Source organism: Lissotriton helveticus, chromosome 1_2, assembly GCF_964261635.1.
Source record: "Lissotriton helveticus chromosome 1_2, aLisHel1.1, whole genome shotgun sequence".
In the NCBI taxonomy this organism is placed as follows: domain Eukaryota; kingdom Metazoa; phylum Chordata; class Amphibia; order Caudata; family Salamandridae; genus Lissotriton; species Lissotriton helveticus.
Window position 1 is genome coordinate 94,615,779 of NC_136058.1, and position 21,785 is coordinate 94,637,563.

At 43.0% G+C, this 21,785-nt stretch overlaps 1 protein-coding gene across 1 annotated transcript in view; it reads right to left on the reverse strand.

Annotated features, from left to right (window-relative positions):
- CACHD1 (cache domain containing 1) overlaps positions 1-21,785 on the reverse strand; it is a 373,745-nt gene that overhangs the window by 97,653 nt on the left and 254,307 nt on the right. The window contains exon 9 of the mRNA XM_078669174.1: positions 10,671-10,904. Within this exon, the coding sequence (XP_078525300.1) occupies positions 10,671-10,904 (234 nt within the window). The remainder of the gene's footprint in view (positions 1-10,670; positions 10,905-21,785) is intronic.

Consider the following 21,785-nt stretch of genomic DNA (forward strand, 5'->3'; position numbering starts at 1 on the left):
CTAGTTATTGGTAATCATTTGAGACTCTAGAAATATCTTGCTACTTAACTTCACAAATTCAAGCCATAGCTTTCCAAATTAGTTCAACTGAGTTGCATTCTGGGGTTTCTCTACTAGTTAATATCAATCAGTTCACAAATATCCGATATAAGAACATTGGAATGTGGAGCACTCCATTGAAGACAATTGAGTGCTCTGAGCTTCTACGGGCCAGTAAAGGCCCGCAGTGCAACACTCCGATGTTGTTTAACCGCTTCCGTGCGGCGCGAATTCCCCGCCCATGCTGACTCCGCCTTGCGCGGGCGGAGTCATGACGGAACGGTTCCGTCATGAGCACAGCTCAACCGACGCTCATGATGGAACCGTTCCGTCATGAGCATGGAAGGGGTTAAACAAAGGCCTCTCGGAGGAAAACTTCCTCCGAAGGAGGGATGCAAGAATTTAACAAAACACAGATCTGGATCGATCCACAAGATTGCATGAAAAATGCACAACAGGTTAGGGAATGCTTCAAGCAACAGGATTTTGAATTTTGGAAATTTGGCAAATGCACTTTAAGAAACATGTGACATCTTGGAGCTGAAGCACGACAAGATCAATGTAAGATTCTATTGCTGACAAGTGGAGACAAAGGGAGCCAGTAGAGGGTCTAGCTGAACAAAAAAGTCTACAGAGCTTTTCTAAAACCCATGTTCTCTTCAATATGATAGCAATATAAAGAAAATTCACTTCATATTTATGTAGCAAGGAATCTAATAAACTGACTGCTGCAGTACTCCCTGCTTTGAACGTTAGAACTGAGGGAGGAGAAGATTCTCAGTTGGGAGAGGTATCATAGGACTGCGGTGTATTAAACACTTAGGCAAACTTTTTTTTACTAATGTAGGCTTCTACATGCATTAGCGACGTGATCAAACCTGCACAGTCGAGTAACCACACAAACAGTATTATGAATACACTTTTCAATTTGGATAAAATACAGCCCAGAATCTGGGTTTTAGGTTCTCCATGGATGAGTCGCGTTCATTGGGAGGTACGCGTATGGGAATATTCACCTGGCTGCCACTACCTTTGGACTGGGTCCAGGAAAAAGAGCCAGGGAATTCCCAAGTTAATCATTACAGACTTAATTTTGTCCCTTTAGTTACTGCCAATTTTAAATGATAAATAAAAAACAAGTTCACATGACCATTCTGGATGTCCTTATTTTTGTCGAGATTAGTGGTGTTAGAAAGGTCTCTTCTCAGACTTGGACTTGTGTTATTTGTTACAAGTGTCTCCGATGTATCTTTGTCCTACCCATAAATCACTCCAAACACCAAGCTTACAGGCCGGAAGGTGGCCAGCACAAGCTCTTCTACCTTAGTAGAATTTTTTATTTTGTAGCTGTGGGTGGAATGTGACCTGAATGAAACATTACAAAATAAGAAATTACCTGAACTTATTCCAATAAAAGTGGTCAATAAAACAATTTAATGTAGACATTGATTCATGTATTTACTTGCCTTCCTTAGCGATTCATCATAAATAAGTATTTCATTAAGCCCAAAACTATTAGCTAGTACTCTCCGAGTGTTCAGTGCACTGTTGAAAGGTTTTTAGGTCGAGCCTTCGAGACCTCTTGTATACAATTTAGTATATACTTATAGGTGTATGTACTTTGTGGGCTCTGGAGATCAGCCCTAGGACTTGTCTGCTTCCGCGTAGGGACTTTTTTTGTTCTGTTCAACAGCCTCTATTTAATTGTCTTGATAGAAAACGACCAGTAGAGGTCAGTAAAATACCAGAATTGCTTTCTGCTGAGGGACTTTCTTTTTTAGGTCTCGGCCTGTGAAAGACTGCGCAGACGAGCTGGCGAGATTGAATGATATTTAGTAAGTTTAACTAGAGAGGTTAAGCCCCGCCCCTCTTTTCTATTGGCTGGCGTCACCGTTCATGCTAAACGGTGGCCAGCCATTGGAGAAGAGGTCCTAGTGACGTTCTTGTTTTTTAAGCCCCGTCCTTTTCAGACTGGCTTACTTGACTTACTGCTGGCGTAAAAGGTTTCTTAACATCCATATCCTACAAATTTATCGAACTAAGTTGGTAGGAGGCCCCCCAAAACTGCCCATCACCTACAAACTCCAAAACGTCAACCCCTCCAACGTCCAGCCGAACCCATATCTCCCCCTTGATAGAACTTATGGCAGTAAGTTCACACAGCTTTGTTTTCAGTCTGGGATGTAACTGACAGGGGCAACAACAGGGTAACAAGGCCCGCCAGCACTTAAGTGTTTTTTTTCACTGTTCGTTGGAACAGTTTGGGCTAGCAAGTGCAAAGTAGGAAGAGATGTGGCAATAATCATGAGGGAGAATACGAATCACTCAAGTAACGGCGGCACATTAGCGCCCAGAATTCGGACTCTCAAAGGGGAGGTAAACAGTTATAGTCAACCTAAAAGGCTGCAACATAATTTTCTATAAATAGCATATGTTTCTCCACCATTACCAGCTCTAGGATCATGGAAAGCAAATCTTTGTCTCTAAGTATTGTCTCTTTACCCCATCTCTTGGCTGTGGTTGGAAAGGTCGCAAGAAGAATTAGATGTAATAGGAAGTTATCAACAAACCATCCCCACAACTCTGGAGAGAGCAGTATAACATATCTCATCAAGAATTATTTAGAACCTCCACAACATCCGTAGCTTTTAGCAGAATATACGACTAAGGTGCCTCCCCTTTCTCATCACCATGAAGCAGGTTTTTGTGTGTCCCACACACGCATCATCACAGGCGTATAACACAGTACAACAACAGATTCCAGAGTGTTTCCTCTAGCACTTCTGTGATTTTGTGTAGTCTGGCAGATCTCCTGACACTCCTCTTCCCACCACAAAATGGAAACTAAAGCATATTTTTTCAGAATTTAGTAAACCTAGAGAAATGCCCCGATAACAGCCTATGAAACATCTATATGTTAAAAGGAAGAAATTATGTCTTGGGAACAAAAAAATGGCCACATATTAAAAATGCCACAAGATGGGACTCACATGAGGCATGCACTTGATCGCATGCGCGCACTCACAGGCACACATATCTCCCCAAACAAATAAACTCTTCTCTAATCAAAAATAAACTCATCTTCAAAAGGCCATAGAAATGAAATTAAGTTTATGGACGTTTGATTAGAAAAGGCTGATGGAACAGTCTGCATACATCAAAGAAGTTTCCAGAAGAAGCACAGGCTTAATGGATTCCAACAATATGTACAAGCTGCTAAAGGGTGATCTGACATCAATCAAGAATAAACTATTGAATTGTATTTAGTCATTCAAAGTATAAAAAAAAACAACACACATACATAAACACACACACACATATATATATTCACTGAAAAAACCATAGGTTTCACACCAGTTATAGTTAGCTGGAAATTTTACTCGCATAAAACCATTGAAATTCCCACGTTATAGTTAGTTGGACTCACTATAACTTGCACGTCTGCAATGCACTGCTGATGACGTCACATATTACATCACTCATGACAGTGTTTTTTTTTTTAAAAATTGATTGGTTAACTGGCTTATTAAGTGTATCTTAGTGAATACATATATTAGCGAATAATGTTTAAATATTTAAATATATGCATGAGTGATGTAAAATGTTACGTCATCAGCAGTGCATTGCAGACGTGCAAGTTATAGTGAGTCCAACTAACTATAACGTGGGAATTTCAATGGTTTTATGCGAGTAAAATTTCCAGCTAACTATAACTGGTGTGAAACCTATGGTTTATTCAGTGAATTTCAAAGGTTTTTTAAATGCTAATTCATAACTATAACGTGTGTGCATGTTTTTATGCATGTTTTTAATAAGACAGATAGGAAGTTATCAATTCTCCTTTAATGTCTAAATTAGCATTTATGCATTATATACACAGATTAATATCATCATGCACTCACAGCACTTTTTTTCTCTTTCCTCTACGTGTATTTCTGTATTGAACACAAGTTACTCCATGAATTGCAGACTGCGATTCAATGACAGTTTGTTATTTGCACTTTCACCACCTTTCCCGCTCCCCCACTGTTTACATATTGCGAACTTTGCACATATGATAACATTTGCACAGGGATTTATCCCAAAATAACTGAATAAGAACTTTTAAGAAAATAGATGTCCCTTATTTTTAAAAAAAGAAATATTTTTTAAAGTTATTCCTATGAATGTAACTTGTGCAATATATGTAATATAGCTGGTCATTTAAAATGTAGTCTTTTTTCTACCTTTGTGATCATGTGACCCAAACGTAAAGTGGTGGGGAGGCGGGTTTGCACTGCATTATAAAACTAAAAAAATTCATTGAATCATTGCATGTGAACAAGGGCTTTGTAAGCCCGAAACGCGTCTTGCCCTCGCAATTTTCAACCTTTGCAATAAACATCTGTGAATCCTGACTGTGGTCCGTCTCCAACTTGCCTCGTGGGTTCTGAATCGTACTAGGACCTGCAGCGGCGTTTTTGGAAGTTTGCGCAGATTGAATCACGGAAGTCAGCTTGCTTCCGTTCACGGACCCCCTCCTCGGAAAGACGGCATCCACGCTCAAGCTACTTTGCACTAAGTTTCTGAATTGAATTATAAGTGGATGCCCCCTCCTGCGGCCTGAAGCACAGTAATACCGGCGTGTAGGACGATTCTCGGCGGTCGAGTCGGAAGACACGGCTAAAGCGTTCTGTCCACTGCAACGCGGTGAGTGAAACCAGACGGCAAAAGCGGCATAGCGGAGGTGAGGAGGTTACGTCCCTGGCTGGGGAAGGGAGCACATAGTACGCCAATCACACAAGCAAAGGTGTACATTAGCAAGCAATTGTTGGGTTGAATAAAGAGGACAATGTCTGCGGAGGAGTTCCGTGTGAGGAAGGAAGAAGCAGAACAATTATTTAATCAGGTCACTACGCCAAGCAGTAATGATAACACGACAGTTAGCAACATCGAGACACAAGCTGACACAGACATCAAAACGCTATATAAAGCTCTAGAAAAACAAAAACGGCTTGAAATCACCAAATGGTGGGAACATTATTCTTTGACTAAATATGCAGATGTTAAACGTGTACCAAGAGGCTTAAGAATTATGCTGGCTCCAAGTTTCGAAAATCCAAACCCTTTGATGTTAAAGGAATGGGGCCAAAGCAACTTAACAGCCTCAATGAATCTAGTCTATATTTTAATCAAATATGCTGCTATTGACAGAGATGCTATTTTGATTACAATCCAAAAACTTGAGGAACAAATAAATGCAATGGAAGAAACTGAAACCATTAAAAAATTGAAAGATGCCATGAATGAGAGACTGAAAAAACATGCAGACAAAATTAAAACAAGGAAAGTCAGTAAATTTGCACGGGATGCAGCAGACTATGCCAATGGTCAAATATTTACGTTTTCGCGCAAATACAATGTTGCAAAACGACAGCAATTCAGAGGAAAAGGGACTATGGTGACAAAACCAACATTAACAACTACATCTATGGAGGCACAAAACTTTGACGTGGGAAGTTCTAATTCCGATATCGCTTCCACATCGAGCGAATCAGTGAGCTCCAATGAGGATTTAACCACAACTGGTCTCCCAATGCCTATCTTTGAAATAGATGAAGACCTTGGTTTTTTAGTGGAAGAAAGGTTGCGCACTTTGAGACCACGCCAAAAGAACACAACAACACCCGTAGAAACAAAAAAAGACGGGAGAGAAGGAAACGCAAACAAAGGGGGATGGAACAAAAAGAAAACAAACCAAACATGGAAGAAGAAGAAACAGAATTAGGGAGATCTATCATAAATCTCTCAGACGTAACTTTATCAAAAGCGGAACAGCTTCTGTTGCTTGGTCTTAATTTCTGCCCCGAACAGAATTTCAGATATGCCCCCACTAGAGTGGACGTATATCGCTACATTCGAAAATTAAAATTGAAGAAATTCTTTGCGTTACAAAAATTGAAATCCACAACAGGAATTGAAGCTGATACCAGTACTAACAATATTGAAAATTTAGCTCAACTAGCAGCCTCTGATGTACCGTTTTTTCTTGAAATGCACGACTTGGAGAATGTAACCAGCTCTCAAACAATGATCAACAATGGCGAGACTAGCACACAAAAAAGACTAGAAAAAATCAACTTAGTTCAAAAGGGTGCCGGTATTACGCCATTTAAAGGAAAATCAGTTTTTGTACCCATCATGGTAAAAGATGCGGTGGATGTTTTTCAGGATTGTATAATTGCAGACATCAAAGATTTGTACAGAAAGACCAATAACTATAAGAAAAAGAAGTACAATGTGCAAAAGGCCAAATACTTTGAACTCATGAAAAAATTAAAAGACAACCCCAATATCGTAATAAAAACCGCAGACAAAGGCGGTAATATTGTTATTTGGCCCAAATCTGATTACTCTGCAGAGGCACAAAGGCAATTACAAGATCCTGCCTGTTACGTCAAGTCAACAAATAAGGAGTACTCTAAAGCTAATGATGTTTTGTACAAACTACTTCTAAAATACCGCAGAGAAGGCCTCATCTCAGCAGACGAATACAAATTCATGTACAATGAACATCCTGTACTGCCATGTCTCTATTTAATTCCAAAGGTCCACAAAGGAACATCACCGATTCCCGGTAGGCCCATCATCTCCGCCATTGATAGTTGTGGAGAACATGTGGGCCAATATATTGATTTCTTTTTACAGAGTTGGGTTAGTGAACTCCCCAGCTTTGTCCAAGACACTACTGACTTTTTGGCTAAAATAGAGGATTTGGAATGGCAAAATGACATGTTACTCATTACCCTTGATGTTGAACAATTATACACCAGCATTTCACATCTTGATGGCTTAAATGCAATAACATACTATCTTGGCCAACGACCTGTTGAATTGTACGAACATAATAAGGTGATTTTAAGTTTGATTGATTGGTGCCTAAGTAACAATTATTTTTCTTTTGGTAAGGATATCTGGAAACAATTAAGGGGTGTGGCTATGGGGGCCTGCTTCTCCCCCAGCTATGCGTGTTTACACGTTGGCTGGTGGGAGGAGCGGGTCCTTAATGTCACACACCGAACTTGGGTACAGGAGAAGATTGTAAAGTATCTTAGATATATTGACGACATTTTTATTGTTTGGCAAGGGGATGAATATGAAGCACAACTATTCGTTGCTGAAATTAATGACAACCCCCTCAACTTAAAATTTACTTCTAACATCAGTGCCAAACAAGCAGAGTTTTTAGATGTCAAAATATACATAGATGATGATAGTCATATCCAAACTACTTTACATAGAAAAGCCACGGCGGGCAATACCACGCTCCATGCTACAAGCCTTCATTCTAAGCATACTATCCACAGCATACCTTATGGAGAAATCCTAAGGTTAAAAAGAATATGCAGTACGGCTGAGGATTTAAAAAAATGCATTCTCGAGTTAAAAGCACGAATGAAGGCCCGTGGATACTCAGACCAGATATCAACCAAGCACTGGCTAAAGCTGAAAATTCTTCTAGAATCAGTCTACTCTCAAACACTGTAAACAAACATAATGCGGCCACTGCAGTGGCCGAAACAAATGATGTAGACTGTCCTAGATTTATTACGGATTACAGTAGTCAGGAAAACAAAATTAGGCAGATAATCAACAAACATTGGCCTATGGTTCAGACTGATGCTGTTTTGGGATGCATGTTACCTGATAAACCCTTGGTCACTTTTAGGCGGGCACAAAATATGGGCGCAATTTTAGATCAGAGCAGCCCTGAATTACAACAGAAACCCAATTGGTTAATATCAGCAGGTTTTCGCAAATGCACAACTTGCAGAGGATGCAAGTTTGGAGTAAATAAAACTCACTATAGAACTCCCTTTTCTACTGTTGATATTCCAATTAAAGGTAGCCATAACTGCAAAACCGAATATGCTGTGTATGTCCTGACGTGCACCTGTGGCCTTAATTATATAGGCAGCACAAAACAACAGGTGCACGTCAGGATCTTGCAGCATATTAGGGCTATCTTACATAGTGACCAGGCATATCCAGTTGCTCGCCACTTTGAAAGCACCCACAATAAGGATCTTAATTGTCTATCCTACTATGTAGTGGCTTCTGTCCCCAAACCTAGAAGAGGAGGCAATCGAGAGCTTAAATTGAGGCGATTGGAGTCGAGTTTGATCCTGGAATACGATAGTAAATGGCCGAATGGCCTCAATAATACCGAGGATCTACGCCATTTTCTTTAAATGCCGACTCCAATACTTATATGCCACACTAAGTAAATAAAATTTTCATCCTAAACAGCATCCTAGTGGCTCCCTAGATATGTCAGGTTCCCTGTGATCTGGGGAGGTGTCCCTGTCTGAAACATTGCACCTAAGTAACAATATGTTCGTACATATTGTTGTAAGTGGCTGGTCAAGTTCCTTGTCAGCCATTTCTTTGTATATTTCATCTTGTTCTGCTTCTTCACTATAGATAATATTCACTTTTATATTCATATATTTATGAATTTTAGATGTGAGGTTTTTTAAGCACTTATTTTACTCAGGGTGTTTTTTTCTAATCTTTTTATATGATGATGTATTTATACTGGTATCAAATGTTTTTATGCATGTTTTTAATAAGACAGATAGGAAGTTATCAATTCTCCTTTAATGTCTAAATTAGCATTTATGCATTATATACACAGATTAATATCATCATGCACTCACAGCACTTTTTTTCTCTTTCCTCTACGTGTATTTCTGTATTGAACACAAGTTACTCCATGAATTGCAGACTGCGATTCAATGACAGTTTGTTATTTGCACTTTCACCACCTTTCCCGCTCCCCCACTGTTTACATATTGCGAACTTTGCACATATGATAACATTTGCACAGGGATTTATCCCAAAATAAATTAATAAGAACTTTTAAGAAAATAGATGTCCCTTATTTTTAAAAAAAGAAATATTTTTTAAAGTTATTCCTATGAATGTAACTTGTGCAATATATGTAATATAGCTGGTCATTTAAAATGTAGTCTTTTTTCTACCTTTGTGATCATGTGACCCAAACGTAAAGTGGTGGGGAGGCGGGTTTGCACTGCATTATAAAACTAAAAAAATTCATTGAATCATTGCATGTGAACAAGGGCTTTGTAAGCCCGAAACGCGTCTTGCCCTCGCAATTTTCAACCTTTGCAATAAACATCTGTGAATCCTGACTGTGGTCCGTCTCCAACTTGCCTCGTGGGTTCTGAATCGTACTAGGACCTGCAGCGGCGTTTTTGGGAGTTTGCGCAGATATATATATATATATAAAATTTCTATGGCAAAATGAAACCCCTCATTTTGTTCCTTTTCAAATTAAATGTATTAAGTGTTACCACTTTATTCCAATCAAGATGACTTCAGGTGTGCCATACTTTTGTCATAAGTAAGACTGTTAGCGCTCTAGTTGTTCTTTAGAACACTCTGGGACATTCTGTCATTGGGCTATAGCTGGGCTACATCTGGCTGATATTTGGGCTCTTTTGTCTCTGGTGGCCATCTTGGGAAACTGCATATCAGAATTTTTTTTATGAAATATAAGAGGATTTGAGAAGTCACTCAAAATGTGCCCTAATTTTTCTTTCTTCAGCACTAATCATAATTTCTATGGCAAAATGAACCCCCTCATTTTGTTCCTTTGCAAATTAAATGTTTTAAGTGTTAACACTTTATTCCAATCAAGATGACTTCAGGTGTGCCATACTTTTGTCATAAGTAAGACTGTTAGCGCTCTAGTTGTTCTTTAGAACACTCTGGGACATTCTGTCATTGGGCTATAGTTGGGCTACATCTGGCTGATATTTGGGCTACATTTGGTTTTTTTTTGTCTCTGGTGGCCATCTTTGGGCTTTTTTGGGCTACATTGAGCTACATTTGGGCTCTAACATATATATAGCCCAATATATATTTTTTCAAAGTTAATTTTGGTAAAAACCACTGGAGCATATATCTTGAGACATAGCGAAGGCACATCGGGGTACCAGTCCCTACAATTTCGCCAAGTTTGGTGGAAATCCATTCAGCCGTTCGGGCTAAAAGTGAGTCCAACCGCCCTATGGAAATTACCATGGGGAAAACACGTTTTGTGACCCCCCTTTTATCTCGGCCCCCGCTTGACGGATCCCCCCGAAACTTTCAGGGAAGGAGCGGAGCGCAGCGAGGCAAAGTTAAGGAAAATTACAGGCAGCTCCCTCATTCGGCGCCAAAGTTATTCCCAATAGAATGTTGCGGATTTCCTATGGAAAACGATCCCAACTATAACTACCTACTGGCGACCGCCAGTAGGTAATATATATATACACACACAAATACGTTTTTTTGTAATTGTTTTTTTTTTTTACTTTGTATGACTAAATAGAGAGAGAAACAAACACTTTCAGTCACAAGAAATTTCCATTCTTATCCAAACTGAAACAAATCCATAAATTTAAGTTACAAGTATGTATGATAATTTAGGGAGCACTGGCGAAACTCCAGCTGGCAGGCAGCCTCACATATTAAAAAAACAAAGAAATAAGTGAAGCAAACAAACAACTTACCTTCGCGGTCCAGTGACACAGTTGGTAGGCTGCAAAGGTTACAATCAATTCTCATAGCCTAAAGGCACTCACCGTCTCCCATTTCGTCTGAGAAGGGCAGACTGAAGACGGCTTCATCAATCATTCGGTTGGGGAGGTTTGTATAAAATCGTCCAACAGTGGTTTCCAAGTTACTAAGTTGGTTCAGCACCATCATGCTTCCCTTCACCACCGGCAAAGCTGTTCGGTCGGACACACTGTACTTTGCAGAGTTCTGTTCTGCCAGATCACGAAGAAAAGCCAATTCCTTCAGACCGGTCACTCCCTCTGAAATAATACACAGGACAATTGTAAGTAAGTTGAGATTTCCCTTTTTTTTTTTTTATTATTTTTATACCGAGGTTATGAGGTCGCCTACAAATGGGCCATGAACTAAACGGATGAATGAAGCATAAACAAAGAATTTTCTAAATGTTACCAGTCAACAATGTGAAACTAAAACACTAATTGTGCATTAAATCAAGGTGATCGGTTTTACAACAAAGTTATGACATTAGGTCCAATCACAATGCAACTTTTTAAAGGCTTGAGTTAAATATTCAAGTACGAACTATAGCTATCTGATTTGCAATCTAATCCATGGTGTTAAAAAAATGTCGAGTTGGAGGCACTTATGTGGTATACTGTACGTAGCCAGGTCTCCGTGTGGAATTGGCTGTTACACTTTAGTAAAGCTCTGCCTTTCTTCAGCAATACCATGTGAAGGCCCACCTCAGCCACTAGTGCTACACAAACTGCTGGAGCCAATAAGTCTGGCCAGATCCTTGTACTTATGAACTCTGATCCCACACCTAGCCCCACTTGTGATACTGATTCAGACAATCTTGGCTTCTCCGTTCAACACACAATCCCTCAAAATAATGGCCGACATTTACACATTTCTTCTCTAATGTGCTAAACATCAGAACAACCAATTGTTCCTCACTTTTGTATTTTCTACCACTAGGCTAAGGCTAGTCAAACCCAGTGGTGCAGCCCTGGCACGAATGGAAGGGACACCTTGCCTTTGAGGCTGGCCACCTAGACAGCATCATCCTGAGCAAGCACCATGCAAAATCTCAGTTCTTAAAGGTGTTCTGAAACAGCCAGGAGAAGCCATGTCAGTGCCCTACAAAACACTAAACTAAAATAATAGTATGTTGTGCAGTCGTCTTCCGAGGCCTAATATGCTGTCTACTTATGCTGTGAAAGATCTAGCTGAACACATGGAAACTGATTACTGAAGTGCTGAGGAAGGACAGAGGATGTTTTTGTTCACTGTTTGTATCATCCAGCACTTACATATTACAAACAGGGGACTAGTTATCAATTGTCCACTTAGGGCTGTGGCTCAAGGGACTGAGGGTGACCACTGAACATTGATTATTTGCATATTTTACTACCCAACCAGTGGACAAAGGGATTATTTTCCTTGCTTGAGCTAGGGTCGGCGGTAACTTTGCCACGTCGTGAAACAAAAGGGTCCTAGATGTAAAACCCATTGTGCAGGTCCAATGCAACACCCTGTGACAGATGTTCCTTGATTTGACTGGTGGGGTGGTGTCATTAAAAAGAGGGAATGACTTTGCACACGCAATAGCCTATGCGCCGGAAGTAGGGGTGCTGGGGATGCTGCATGCTGGAATCTAGACCAAGGTCAAATGTCAGGCTATGTCTTCTGACAAATTGATGCTTATTCTTTTAACTCGGAGGATGGTGTTTAGTTTTCTTTCTCTGACCGCAAAAAGTGAAAGGATTTTACAACAATGCAAAGTGAGTTTTGTGAACTATGTGACAGTCTCTCTGGTGTACCGGCAGGGAGAAAAGAATAGTTTTCTTACCTGTCGGTGTAGTTTTGCAGCTTGAAGATCTTTCTGGATTCACTATGCTGTGCATTATTCCGCGGTCTTGTGGTTGGGTCCGGATTCGTAGTCTTTTCTTTGTTTTTGTTTTTTTTGTAGCGCAGGTGGGCGTCGGCGTCACACCCCTTTGGGTGTATTTCCGGTGACGTCGGCATGCTTCCTGCGGAAGCTCCCACTCTTGGGCGCCATCTTCGGGTTCTTTTTTTCCGTGTTTCTTTCATTTCCGTAGTAATGGCAATGTTCTATTCAGGTGATATTTTACCGCTTTGTACCTTCAAAGTATTTTCCACTTATTCTATTTCCACCTCTTCTCTCTCCAGCCTCATCTTTCTGGCGTAGGTGGGTGGGTTTGCTAGTGAATCCAGAAAGATCTTCAAGCTGCAAAACTACACCGACAGGTAAGAAAACTATTCGTTTTGCAGCGTGAATCTTTCTGGATTCACTATGCTGTGCATAGATTTTGTAGCGGTTTCTCATCTCTGTGGCGGTTGGGTGGAAGATGAGCGTTGGGTATTGAATATGTGCTGTAGCACCTTCTGTCCAACTTGAGCTTCCTTGTTCATCTGTATGTCCACACAGTAGTGCTTCGTGAACGTGTGCACCAAAGCCCATGTTGCCGCCAGGCATATGTCTTGTATGGGTGTGTTAGCCAGGAAGGCTATTGTAGCACCCTTTTTCCTAGTGGAGTGGGCACGTGTCCCCTCTGCTAGCTCTTGTCCTGCACGCTTGTGGCAGAGTTGAATTGTCTGTGCGATCCATCGTGCAATGGTCTTTTTGGTTACTGCTTTTCCCATGTAACTGTTGGCGAATGACACAAAGAACTGTTTTGTTTTCCTGTGTCCCTTCGTCCTCTCAATGTAGTGCATGACTGCCCTTCTGGCGTCCAGGGTGTGCAGAGCTCGCTCTGCGGCAGTTGTTGGTTTTTGGAAAAAACTCGGTATCTGTATAGACTGGTTCATGTGAAATTTACATACCACCTTCGGCATGAAGTGTGGGTCAGTCCTCATCACAACCCTATCATTGTGTATTTGTATGTAGGGTTTTTGTAGCGTCAGAGCCTGAAGCTCGCTTACTCTGCGTAAGGACGTTATTGCAACCAGGAAAGCTGTTTTCATAGTTAGCATCTTTAAGGACGCCTTGTGGAGCGGTTCAAAGGGCTCCTTCATGAGTTCCGTTAGGACTATGTTCAAGTTCCATGCAGGTGGCGGCACCCGCTTGGGTGGTGCGATCCTTTTCGCACCTTCTAGGAATCTCTTCACCACCTGTGATGTGAAGAAACTCCTGCAAGTTTCTCCCCTTGTGTAGGCGACTATCGCTGCCAAGTGAACTCTCAAAGAGGATGAGCTAAGGTTCTTCTCTAGCAAGTGCGTCAGGTATTTTAGCACTGTGGAGTCCTTCATTTTATTGTGAAGTCTTTCTTGTCTGCACCATATTGTGAACCTTTTCCATTTCGCAACATAGCACTTCCGAGTGCTAGGCCTTCTTGCCTCCCGCAGGACCTTCAGGGTACTTTCTGGCAATCTTAAATGTGCGAACTCTATGTCCTCAGGAGCCACGCTACTAGGCTCATGCTCTCTGGCTCTGGGTGTAGCACCTCTCCGTTCTGCATGGAGAGTAAGTCTTTCCTCCTGCTGAATCTGTGGGGTGCCCACTGTGTCATCTCCATGATCTGCGAGTACCATGTCTGCCTCGCCCACTGTGGTGCGACCAGTATCAGTGTCATGTTGCTCGCTCTGCACTTGCTCAGTACTCTGTGCATCAGTGGTATCGGGGGAAAGGCGTAGGCAAATGTCCTTGACCAATCTATCCATAGGGCATTCCCTAGTGACCCTTCCTCGGGCTGCCTGGATGCGAAGTGTTGGCATTTTGCATTCTGGCGTGTGGCAAACAGGTCCACCGATGGAGTTCCCCATCTGTCGAATAGGCGCCTTGTCTCCTGAGCATTGAGCTCCCACTCGTGGGATGCCGATGTCTGCCTGCTGAGCCAATCTGCTTGTAAGTTGTCCTTCCCTGGCAGGTGTATGGCTAGCAGGTCTATCTTGAGAGGGATGGCCCATCTCCATATCTCCTGCGCCAGCGTTGAAAGCGGGGCTGACTGTGTGCCCCCCTGCTAGTTGATGTAGAACATCGCAGTGGTATTGTCTGTTTGTATCAACACCTTGTGTTTGTACAGTCTTGTATGAAAGGCTTTCAGTGCAAGGAAGATTGTCTTCAATTCTAAGTAATTGATGTGCTTTGTCGCATCTGTTGGTGTCCACAGTCCCCTCACCTTGAGCTCCTCCATGTGAGCGCCCCATCCCTTCAGGGATGCGTCTGTGGTGATGGTCACTGTTGGCGTTGGGGGCGTTAGAGGCTTTCCCCTTGCTATGTTCTCCATGGTCCACCATGCCATCTCCTTCTGCACTGCGTGCGTTACAACCACTAGATCCTCCCAACTGCCTGTAGCTTGTGACCATTGCTCCTGTAGCCATTCTTGAATGGGTCTCATGTGGAGTCGTACATTCGGTACCAGGTGGATGCATGATGCCATCATCCCCATGATCTTGCTCGCAGTCCTCACTGTCCGAGCTTGTCCCTTCTGGTAGAGATGAGTTTCCTTCACCAGCACCCTCGCCCTCTTCTCGCTGGGGAACACCTTGCCCCGTAAGGTGTTGATCTGTGCTCCCAGGAAGATCTTCACTTGTTCTGGCTCCATTGATGATTTCTTCCAATGGATGGAGAACCCCAGGTTTATGAGCGTGCTTGTCACTGTATGTGCGTGCAGCTTGCATTTCTGGTATGAGTTTGCTTTCACCAGCCAGTCGTCCAGGTAAGGGTATACGTGTATTCCTTGCCTTCGTAGGTGCGCTGCGACTGCTGCGAGGCACTTTGTGAAGACCCTTGGTGCTGACTTTAGTCCGAAGGCCAGTGTCGTGAACTGGTAGTGGCTTTCTCCGATGGTGAACCTGAGCATGTGCTTGTGCTTTCTGTTCATTGGAATGTGCAGGTATGCGTCTTTGAGGTCTATTGTGACCATGAAGTCCCCGATCTGCAATTGTGGGAGCACCTCTTGTAGGGAGGTAATTTTGAATCTTTGCGTTCTTATGAATTTGTTCATGAACCGTAAGTCGAGAATGGGTCTCATTGTCTCGTCTACTTTTGGTACCAGGAAGTACGTTGAGTATACTCCTGTGTTTCTTTCCTTGAAGGGTACCCGTTCTATGGCCTCCTTCCGCAGGAGTTCCTTTGCCTCCTCCTGCAGACACTGCAGCTGCTTGCCTGCTAGTGACTTTCTTTTTGGTTTTCTGCTTGTTGGCCTCCCCTCCAACTCTATGCAGTATCCGAATATGATAATGTTGAGGATCCATTTGTCTGATGTGATTTCTCTCCACTCTCGGAGGTGAAATCTTAATCTTCCTCCCAATGGTGTCATGTGGTCGTAGGTGTCTAGTTTGTCTTGACCCATCTGTACGTGCTGCCCCCTGGGATCTTTTTTGTGGGCGGGCACACAGAGTTTTTTAAAGTCACTTAGAGGTGGGCTGCTGCCCCCCTCTTCTATTTTGTCCCCGTCCATTTCTTCCTCGAAAGGACTGGCCTCTTTGTTGGTACTGCCAGGACTGCTTCTGCTGACCATGCTGAGTCTGCCTGGTGCGTTTGCTGGAAAGCCTGGTGTGATGTACCTGGCTGGTTTCCGCCTCTCCCGCCGGGCCTCCGTGACGGGGTGCCCCTCTTGTTCCCTCTGAACTGCAATGCTCCCATGGATCTTGCTGTTTCGTTATCTTTTTTCAGTTGACTGAGCGTTTCATCAACTGTTGTTCCGAAAAGCGTGTTGCCGTTGAACGGTGTGTTCAGGATGCTGTGTTGCACCTCCGGTTTGAAACCGGATATCCTGAGCCAGGCGTGCCTCCTTTCCGTGACGCCCATCATCATGAGCCTGCTGGCGGTGTCTGCCCCATCCAGGGCCGTCTTAAGGCAAGAATTTGCCGCGTTTTTTCCCTCTTCAACCAGCTTTTCGGCCTTCTGCCTGCATCCTGGGGCAAGTCCTTCACCAACTGCCCCAGCCCCTCCATGATTTGGTACATGTGCCTGTTTATCAGGGCGTTGGAATTAGCCATGCGCCAGTGGGTCGCGGCATTCCGTTCGATCCTTCTGCCCACCAGATCCATCCTTTTGCTCTCCTTATCCGGTGGTGGGCCCGAGGTAGTGGGTACGTTAGCCCTCCTCCTTGCTGTGGCCGTGATAATGGAGTCTGCGGAGACCGTGCCCTGAATGTAGGCCGGGTCCTTTGTGGACTGCTTGTACTTCTTCTCAGTTCTGGGAGTTACTGCCTTGCATGTTGTGGGCTCCCTGAAAGCTTCCTTCCCCTGAGCCAAGACGCTCTCGAGCATTGGAAGGAACTGGCTCCTCGTTTGTGTTGGGAGCAATGTTTCTAGAAGGAAGTCTGCTTTCTGCTTCTCTTCGTCGAGCTAGAGCTTGAAAGCTGCTGCGGCAGCTTGTATCACCGAGTTGTAGGCCCCGATGTCGTCCGGCGGCGAGGGCCTCGAGGGGTAAGTGTCAACCACCTCCTCTGGGCTGTCGGTGTCGACATCTATGGAATCTACCTCCTGTAGGTCAGAGGGTGTCGAGTCTGCGTCCGTCCTGCTTTCCTCTTCCTCCCCATAGTTGTAACTATCGTAGGGATTCTCGTACTCCTCCTGGTCGTCGATCACCTCGACGTCCTGGTCTTGTTCCTCGACGACTTCGGCGATCTCTTCCTCCTCCTCGACTGCCTCCACCACCGGTGGCTTGGTCTTGTGAGGGATCGTGAAGGCCTTCATCTTTGCATCGAAATCTTTCTTCCGCTGCATGATGTTCTCCATTTCGGCCTCGAGGCGCCTTCTCTTCTTCTCCATCTCTGCCGCGTGTTCCGCGTCGGATGGGTCGGCCGTTCTTTTCGGCGGATGGTTCGTCGCCGTACCTTTCGGCATCGAAGTTTGACGTCGACGTCGGACCGGATCTTGGGTCTCTGGTCGTCGTCGTCAGTTTTGGGTCTTTCTCCCTCGGCGTCGATCGATCTTTTTCGGGGACGATTTTCGACGTTTTCTGCTGATCAGCAGCCCTCGGCGCCGGGGACTCCTTCTCGGAGGATCCGCTGGGCCTGGGAGTAATCGCGGACGCCGCCTTTTTTGGCGTCTTGCCCTCGATTTTTCTAGACTCAGAGTCTCTCGGGTTCTTGGGGGCCGAAGAGTCTCCTACCTTGTCAGAAGTCTTCGTGTAATCGGTCTCTACGACCGTGTAGCTGTTGTCTTCGGCGGCAGCGTGGTCTTCTTCCTCGGAGGACATCCCCAGCTCGTAGAGGGACGGAGTCGGGGCCTTCCCTTGCAGGGTGGCGGGTGCTACCCTATGCCTCTCTCTCACACGAAGTGTCTTCGGGGCGAAGGCGGAACAGGCGTTGCAGTCTCCGCTTTCGTGGTTCACCGGTAGGCAAAGGTTGCATACCGGGTGCTGGTCCTTCTGCGCGTACTTGTGGTGGCAGTTACGGCAGAACTTGAACGGCGTGTTGTCCATCATCGAGCATCCAGGGCCTCTCTGGTCGCGTGTTCGTCGACGGTCGTCGATGATCTCGATGAAAAAACGCCTTCTCCTTGCCGGCTTTTCGTCGATGAAGTCCCCTGCAGTCTTCAGATGACTTCTCCTCGTCTTTTCTGTATTTTCTTTCTTCTTTCTCCAAAAATGTCTGGAGCCCAAACGGGAACGATCCAGACCCGACCGCGGAAAAAAAAGAATCTGAAGATGGCGCCCAAGAGTGGGAGCTTCCGCATGAAGCATGCCGACGTCACCGGAAATACACCCAAAGGGGTGTGACGCCGATGCCCACCTGGGCTACAAAAAAAAACAAAAACAAAGATCAGACTACGAATCCGGACCCAACCACAAGACCGCGGAATAATGCACAGCATAGTGAATCCAGAAAGATTCACGCTGCAAAAGGAAAGGATATCTTTTTGTTTCCCTAATACACAGGAAAATTTAAATACCAGTTGATGAACTCTACAAATATTTAAAACTTTCTCAGACGTTAGGAAAACACAAATGAAGCTCAGATTTTTTTTTTATTCTGATGTGCTATGGAATCAAAGGTTTTAATACTATCAAAACAAATCAAGACACTTTACTTGGTGACATGCAAATCATAAATATTCGATGACACCCCACACATTATCCTTTGTGTGCTCTATTGTTTTAGCAGTAAAACGGTCTGTCAGTGCAAATTTAGTAGCGATTTCAATGGCAAATGTGCTGCTGGTAATTGACAACGCACTACCACACTACGCTTTCGTAATATATTAGCAGCAGTGCACTCCAAAAGGGACCACCAGCTACAGACCACATCCACACCACTGTCCCATCGAATGGGCATGACTCATTTGCTACACATGTGCTTTGTGAGATGCTTGGATTTTTCACAATCCCTTTGTCTTCAGTAATGTTACATTGATGGTAGCACCTCCCACTCTGAAAATTGTTCCAGCACCACAGTGCAATAGTGTCATGTTAATGGCTCACGCGCAGGGGTAATGAGCACCACAAAAGGCACACTAACGGTGCAGTAACTGGGTAATCGGGCTTAGGGATGCTGTCATGGGTAAAGGCATGAACTGTGATCCAGAACACAACAACGCATATGAGAACTTTGAATGTGGAGAAAAGGGTGAGCAACTGTAGAGAAAAAAGAATTGGCACAAGAATTTACATTTGTCTTTTTCTGGTTGTTTCACTGAGTTTCCTTGATTAGGAGGAAGGAGGAGCATGAGCTGCTCTGGACCTTGCCAAGCACACAGACTAACTGCATTACGGACACACCCAGCTCAGCATGTAATAAAGTCAAGAGGCCTGGGAGTCAAATGAGTGACAGAAAGGTAGCTATCTGCTTGCAAACTTGTATCTTGTGAAAAACCAAAGCTGACAGCTGCCTTCAACTGGATTGGTGTCACTACAACGCGGTTTATAACAACGCATTCCGTTACATCGGAATTTTTACAACGCAGGATCCATTACATCGGATGCCATTACAACGCATGGCATTACATAGCAGATGCTATTACAACGCATGGCATTACATCGTAAGTATAGGTAAGTATACCTTTTTAAAAAAAATGTAATTAAGTTAATTTAATTAATTTAATTAATTTAATTTTAATACATTTTAAAATAGTAATTAATTTTATTTAATAAATTTAAATCTATTTATTTAAATTAATTTTAATAAAAATTGTAATTAATTTTATTTAATTAATATAATGAAATTAATTTAATTTAAATATTTTTTTAATTGTAATTAAATTAAATTATTTAAAATAATGTATTTAATTTAATTATTTTAATTAAGAAATGTAATTAATATAATATAATTAATTTAATTTAACCTAAAAACACCCCTGTACCCCAAAACCCAAACCCTGCCCTGAAACCTAAAAACACCCCTGTACCCCAAAACCCAAACCCTACCCTGAAACCTAAAAACACCCTTGTACCTCAAAACCCAAACCCTACCCTGAAACCTAAAAACACCCCTGTACCCCAAAACCCAAACCCTACCCTGAAACCTAAAAACACCCTTGTACCCCAAAACCCAAACCCTACCTTGAAACCTAAAAACACCCCTGTACCCCAAAACCCAAACCCTACCCTGAAACCTAAAAACACCCCTGTACCCCAAAACCCAAACCCTACCCTGAAACCTAAAAACACCCCTGTATCCCAAAACCCAAACCCTATCCTGAAACCTAAAAACACCCCTGTACACCTGTACTTTATTTTAATTAATATAATAAATAATAAATTAATAATATTAAAAAACAAATAAATATATTTAATTATAATTAATATTAATAAAATTTTAAAAAATTAAATACTTACTTATACTTACGATGTAATGCCATGCGTTGTAATAGCATCTGCTATGTAATGCCATGCGTTGTAATGGCATCCGATGTAATAGATCCTGCGTTGTAAAAATTCCGTTGTAAAAGCCTCCCGTTGTAAAAGTTGCGATGTAACGGTGCATCACCCCTTCAACTACAACACTGAACCGTACCTTTCTTTAAAACTGTATCGTTTAGCTTGGAGCATGGCATTTACCTAAAGAAGAAATCTAGTAAATGGGGAACTGTGTTTCGGTATTGGGCCCAAAGCGTACTCCGTTCAATGGTAGAAGTGTTGAGTGAGCAAGAGGAATAGCTGTGGTCTCAACCCTGCTCCTTAGCTATACTTTGTCTCCCATGAGTAATCTGACGTCAACATAACAGTAATTCTACAGGTGACTGATGAGTTCTGCATGGAAGGCGACTGACCCAAAGGACCATCATCTCAGCAGGAAATCAGCAAAGTGGGAAGCCTGAAGGAGCAAACTGGGCAGCCCACATGTTGTTGCCCTGAGGGGCTCTGATGTCAACATACCGAGGTCGCACGATAACCCAAAACCTGTAATGCCAACAATAACTTATGACTCAACATTAAAAAGGGACTACCTCTTACCGAAATGGACTGACTAAATACATTATGTAATGCAAAGAGTAGCCCCAGTGGCCTATATTTGGTTAATTTCATGTTTTAGCAGATGGATTGGCCGGCCCACTGGCCTGCTCCAAGTATTTAAATAGATACCTGGAGACCCCTCCACAAAGTCAAGATCCCCCATTAGGGTTTACCTGTTTTTAATGAAATTATTCTAAACATCCACATCCTACAAATTTACCTAACCAAGTTGGTGGGAGGTCCCCAAAAACTGCCCATCACCCACACACTCTAAATCAACAACCCCTCCAACGTCCGTCCAAACCCCCCTTGGTAGAACTTATGGCTGTAAGTTCACACGGCTTTGCTTTCATTCTGGCATGTAAACCACAAGGGCACCAACAGGGTAGTATGGCCCGTCTGAAGTCAAAGTCAAGGGCTTTATGTCGCTCTTCGTTGGAAGAGATTGGGCCAGTAAGAGCAAAGTAGGAAGAGTTGTGGCGATAATCATGAGGGATAATACGAATTACCTTTAAGTAACGCAGGCACTTTAGCTCCCAGAATTTGGAATTTCAGAGGGGAGGCAGAAGGTTACAGTCAACCTAAGAGGTTGCAATGTTATTTTCTAGAATTAGCATCTGTCTTTCCACCATGACCAGCTCTAGGATCTTGGAAAACAAATCTTTGCCTCTAGGTATTGTCACTTTACCCTATCTCTTGGCTATGGTTAGATAGGACGCACGAAGGTTTAGATGTAATAGGAAGTTATCAACAAAACACCTCCAGAGAGCAATATAACAGAACTCACCAATAATTATTTAGCCCTCCCAAA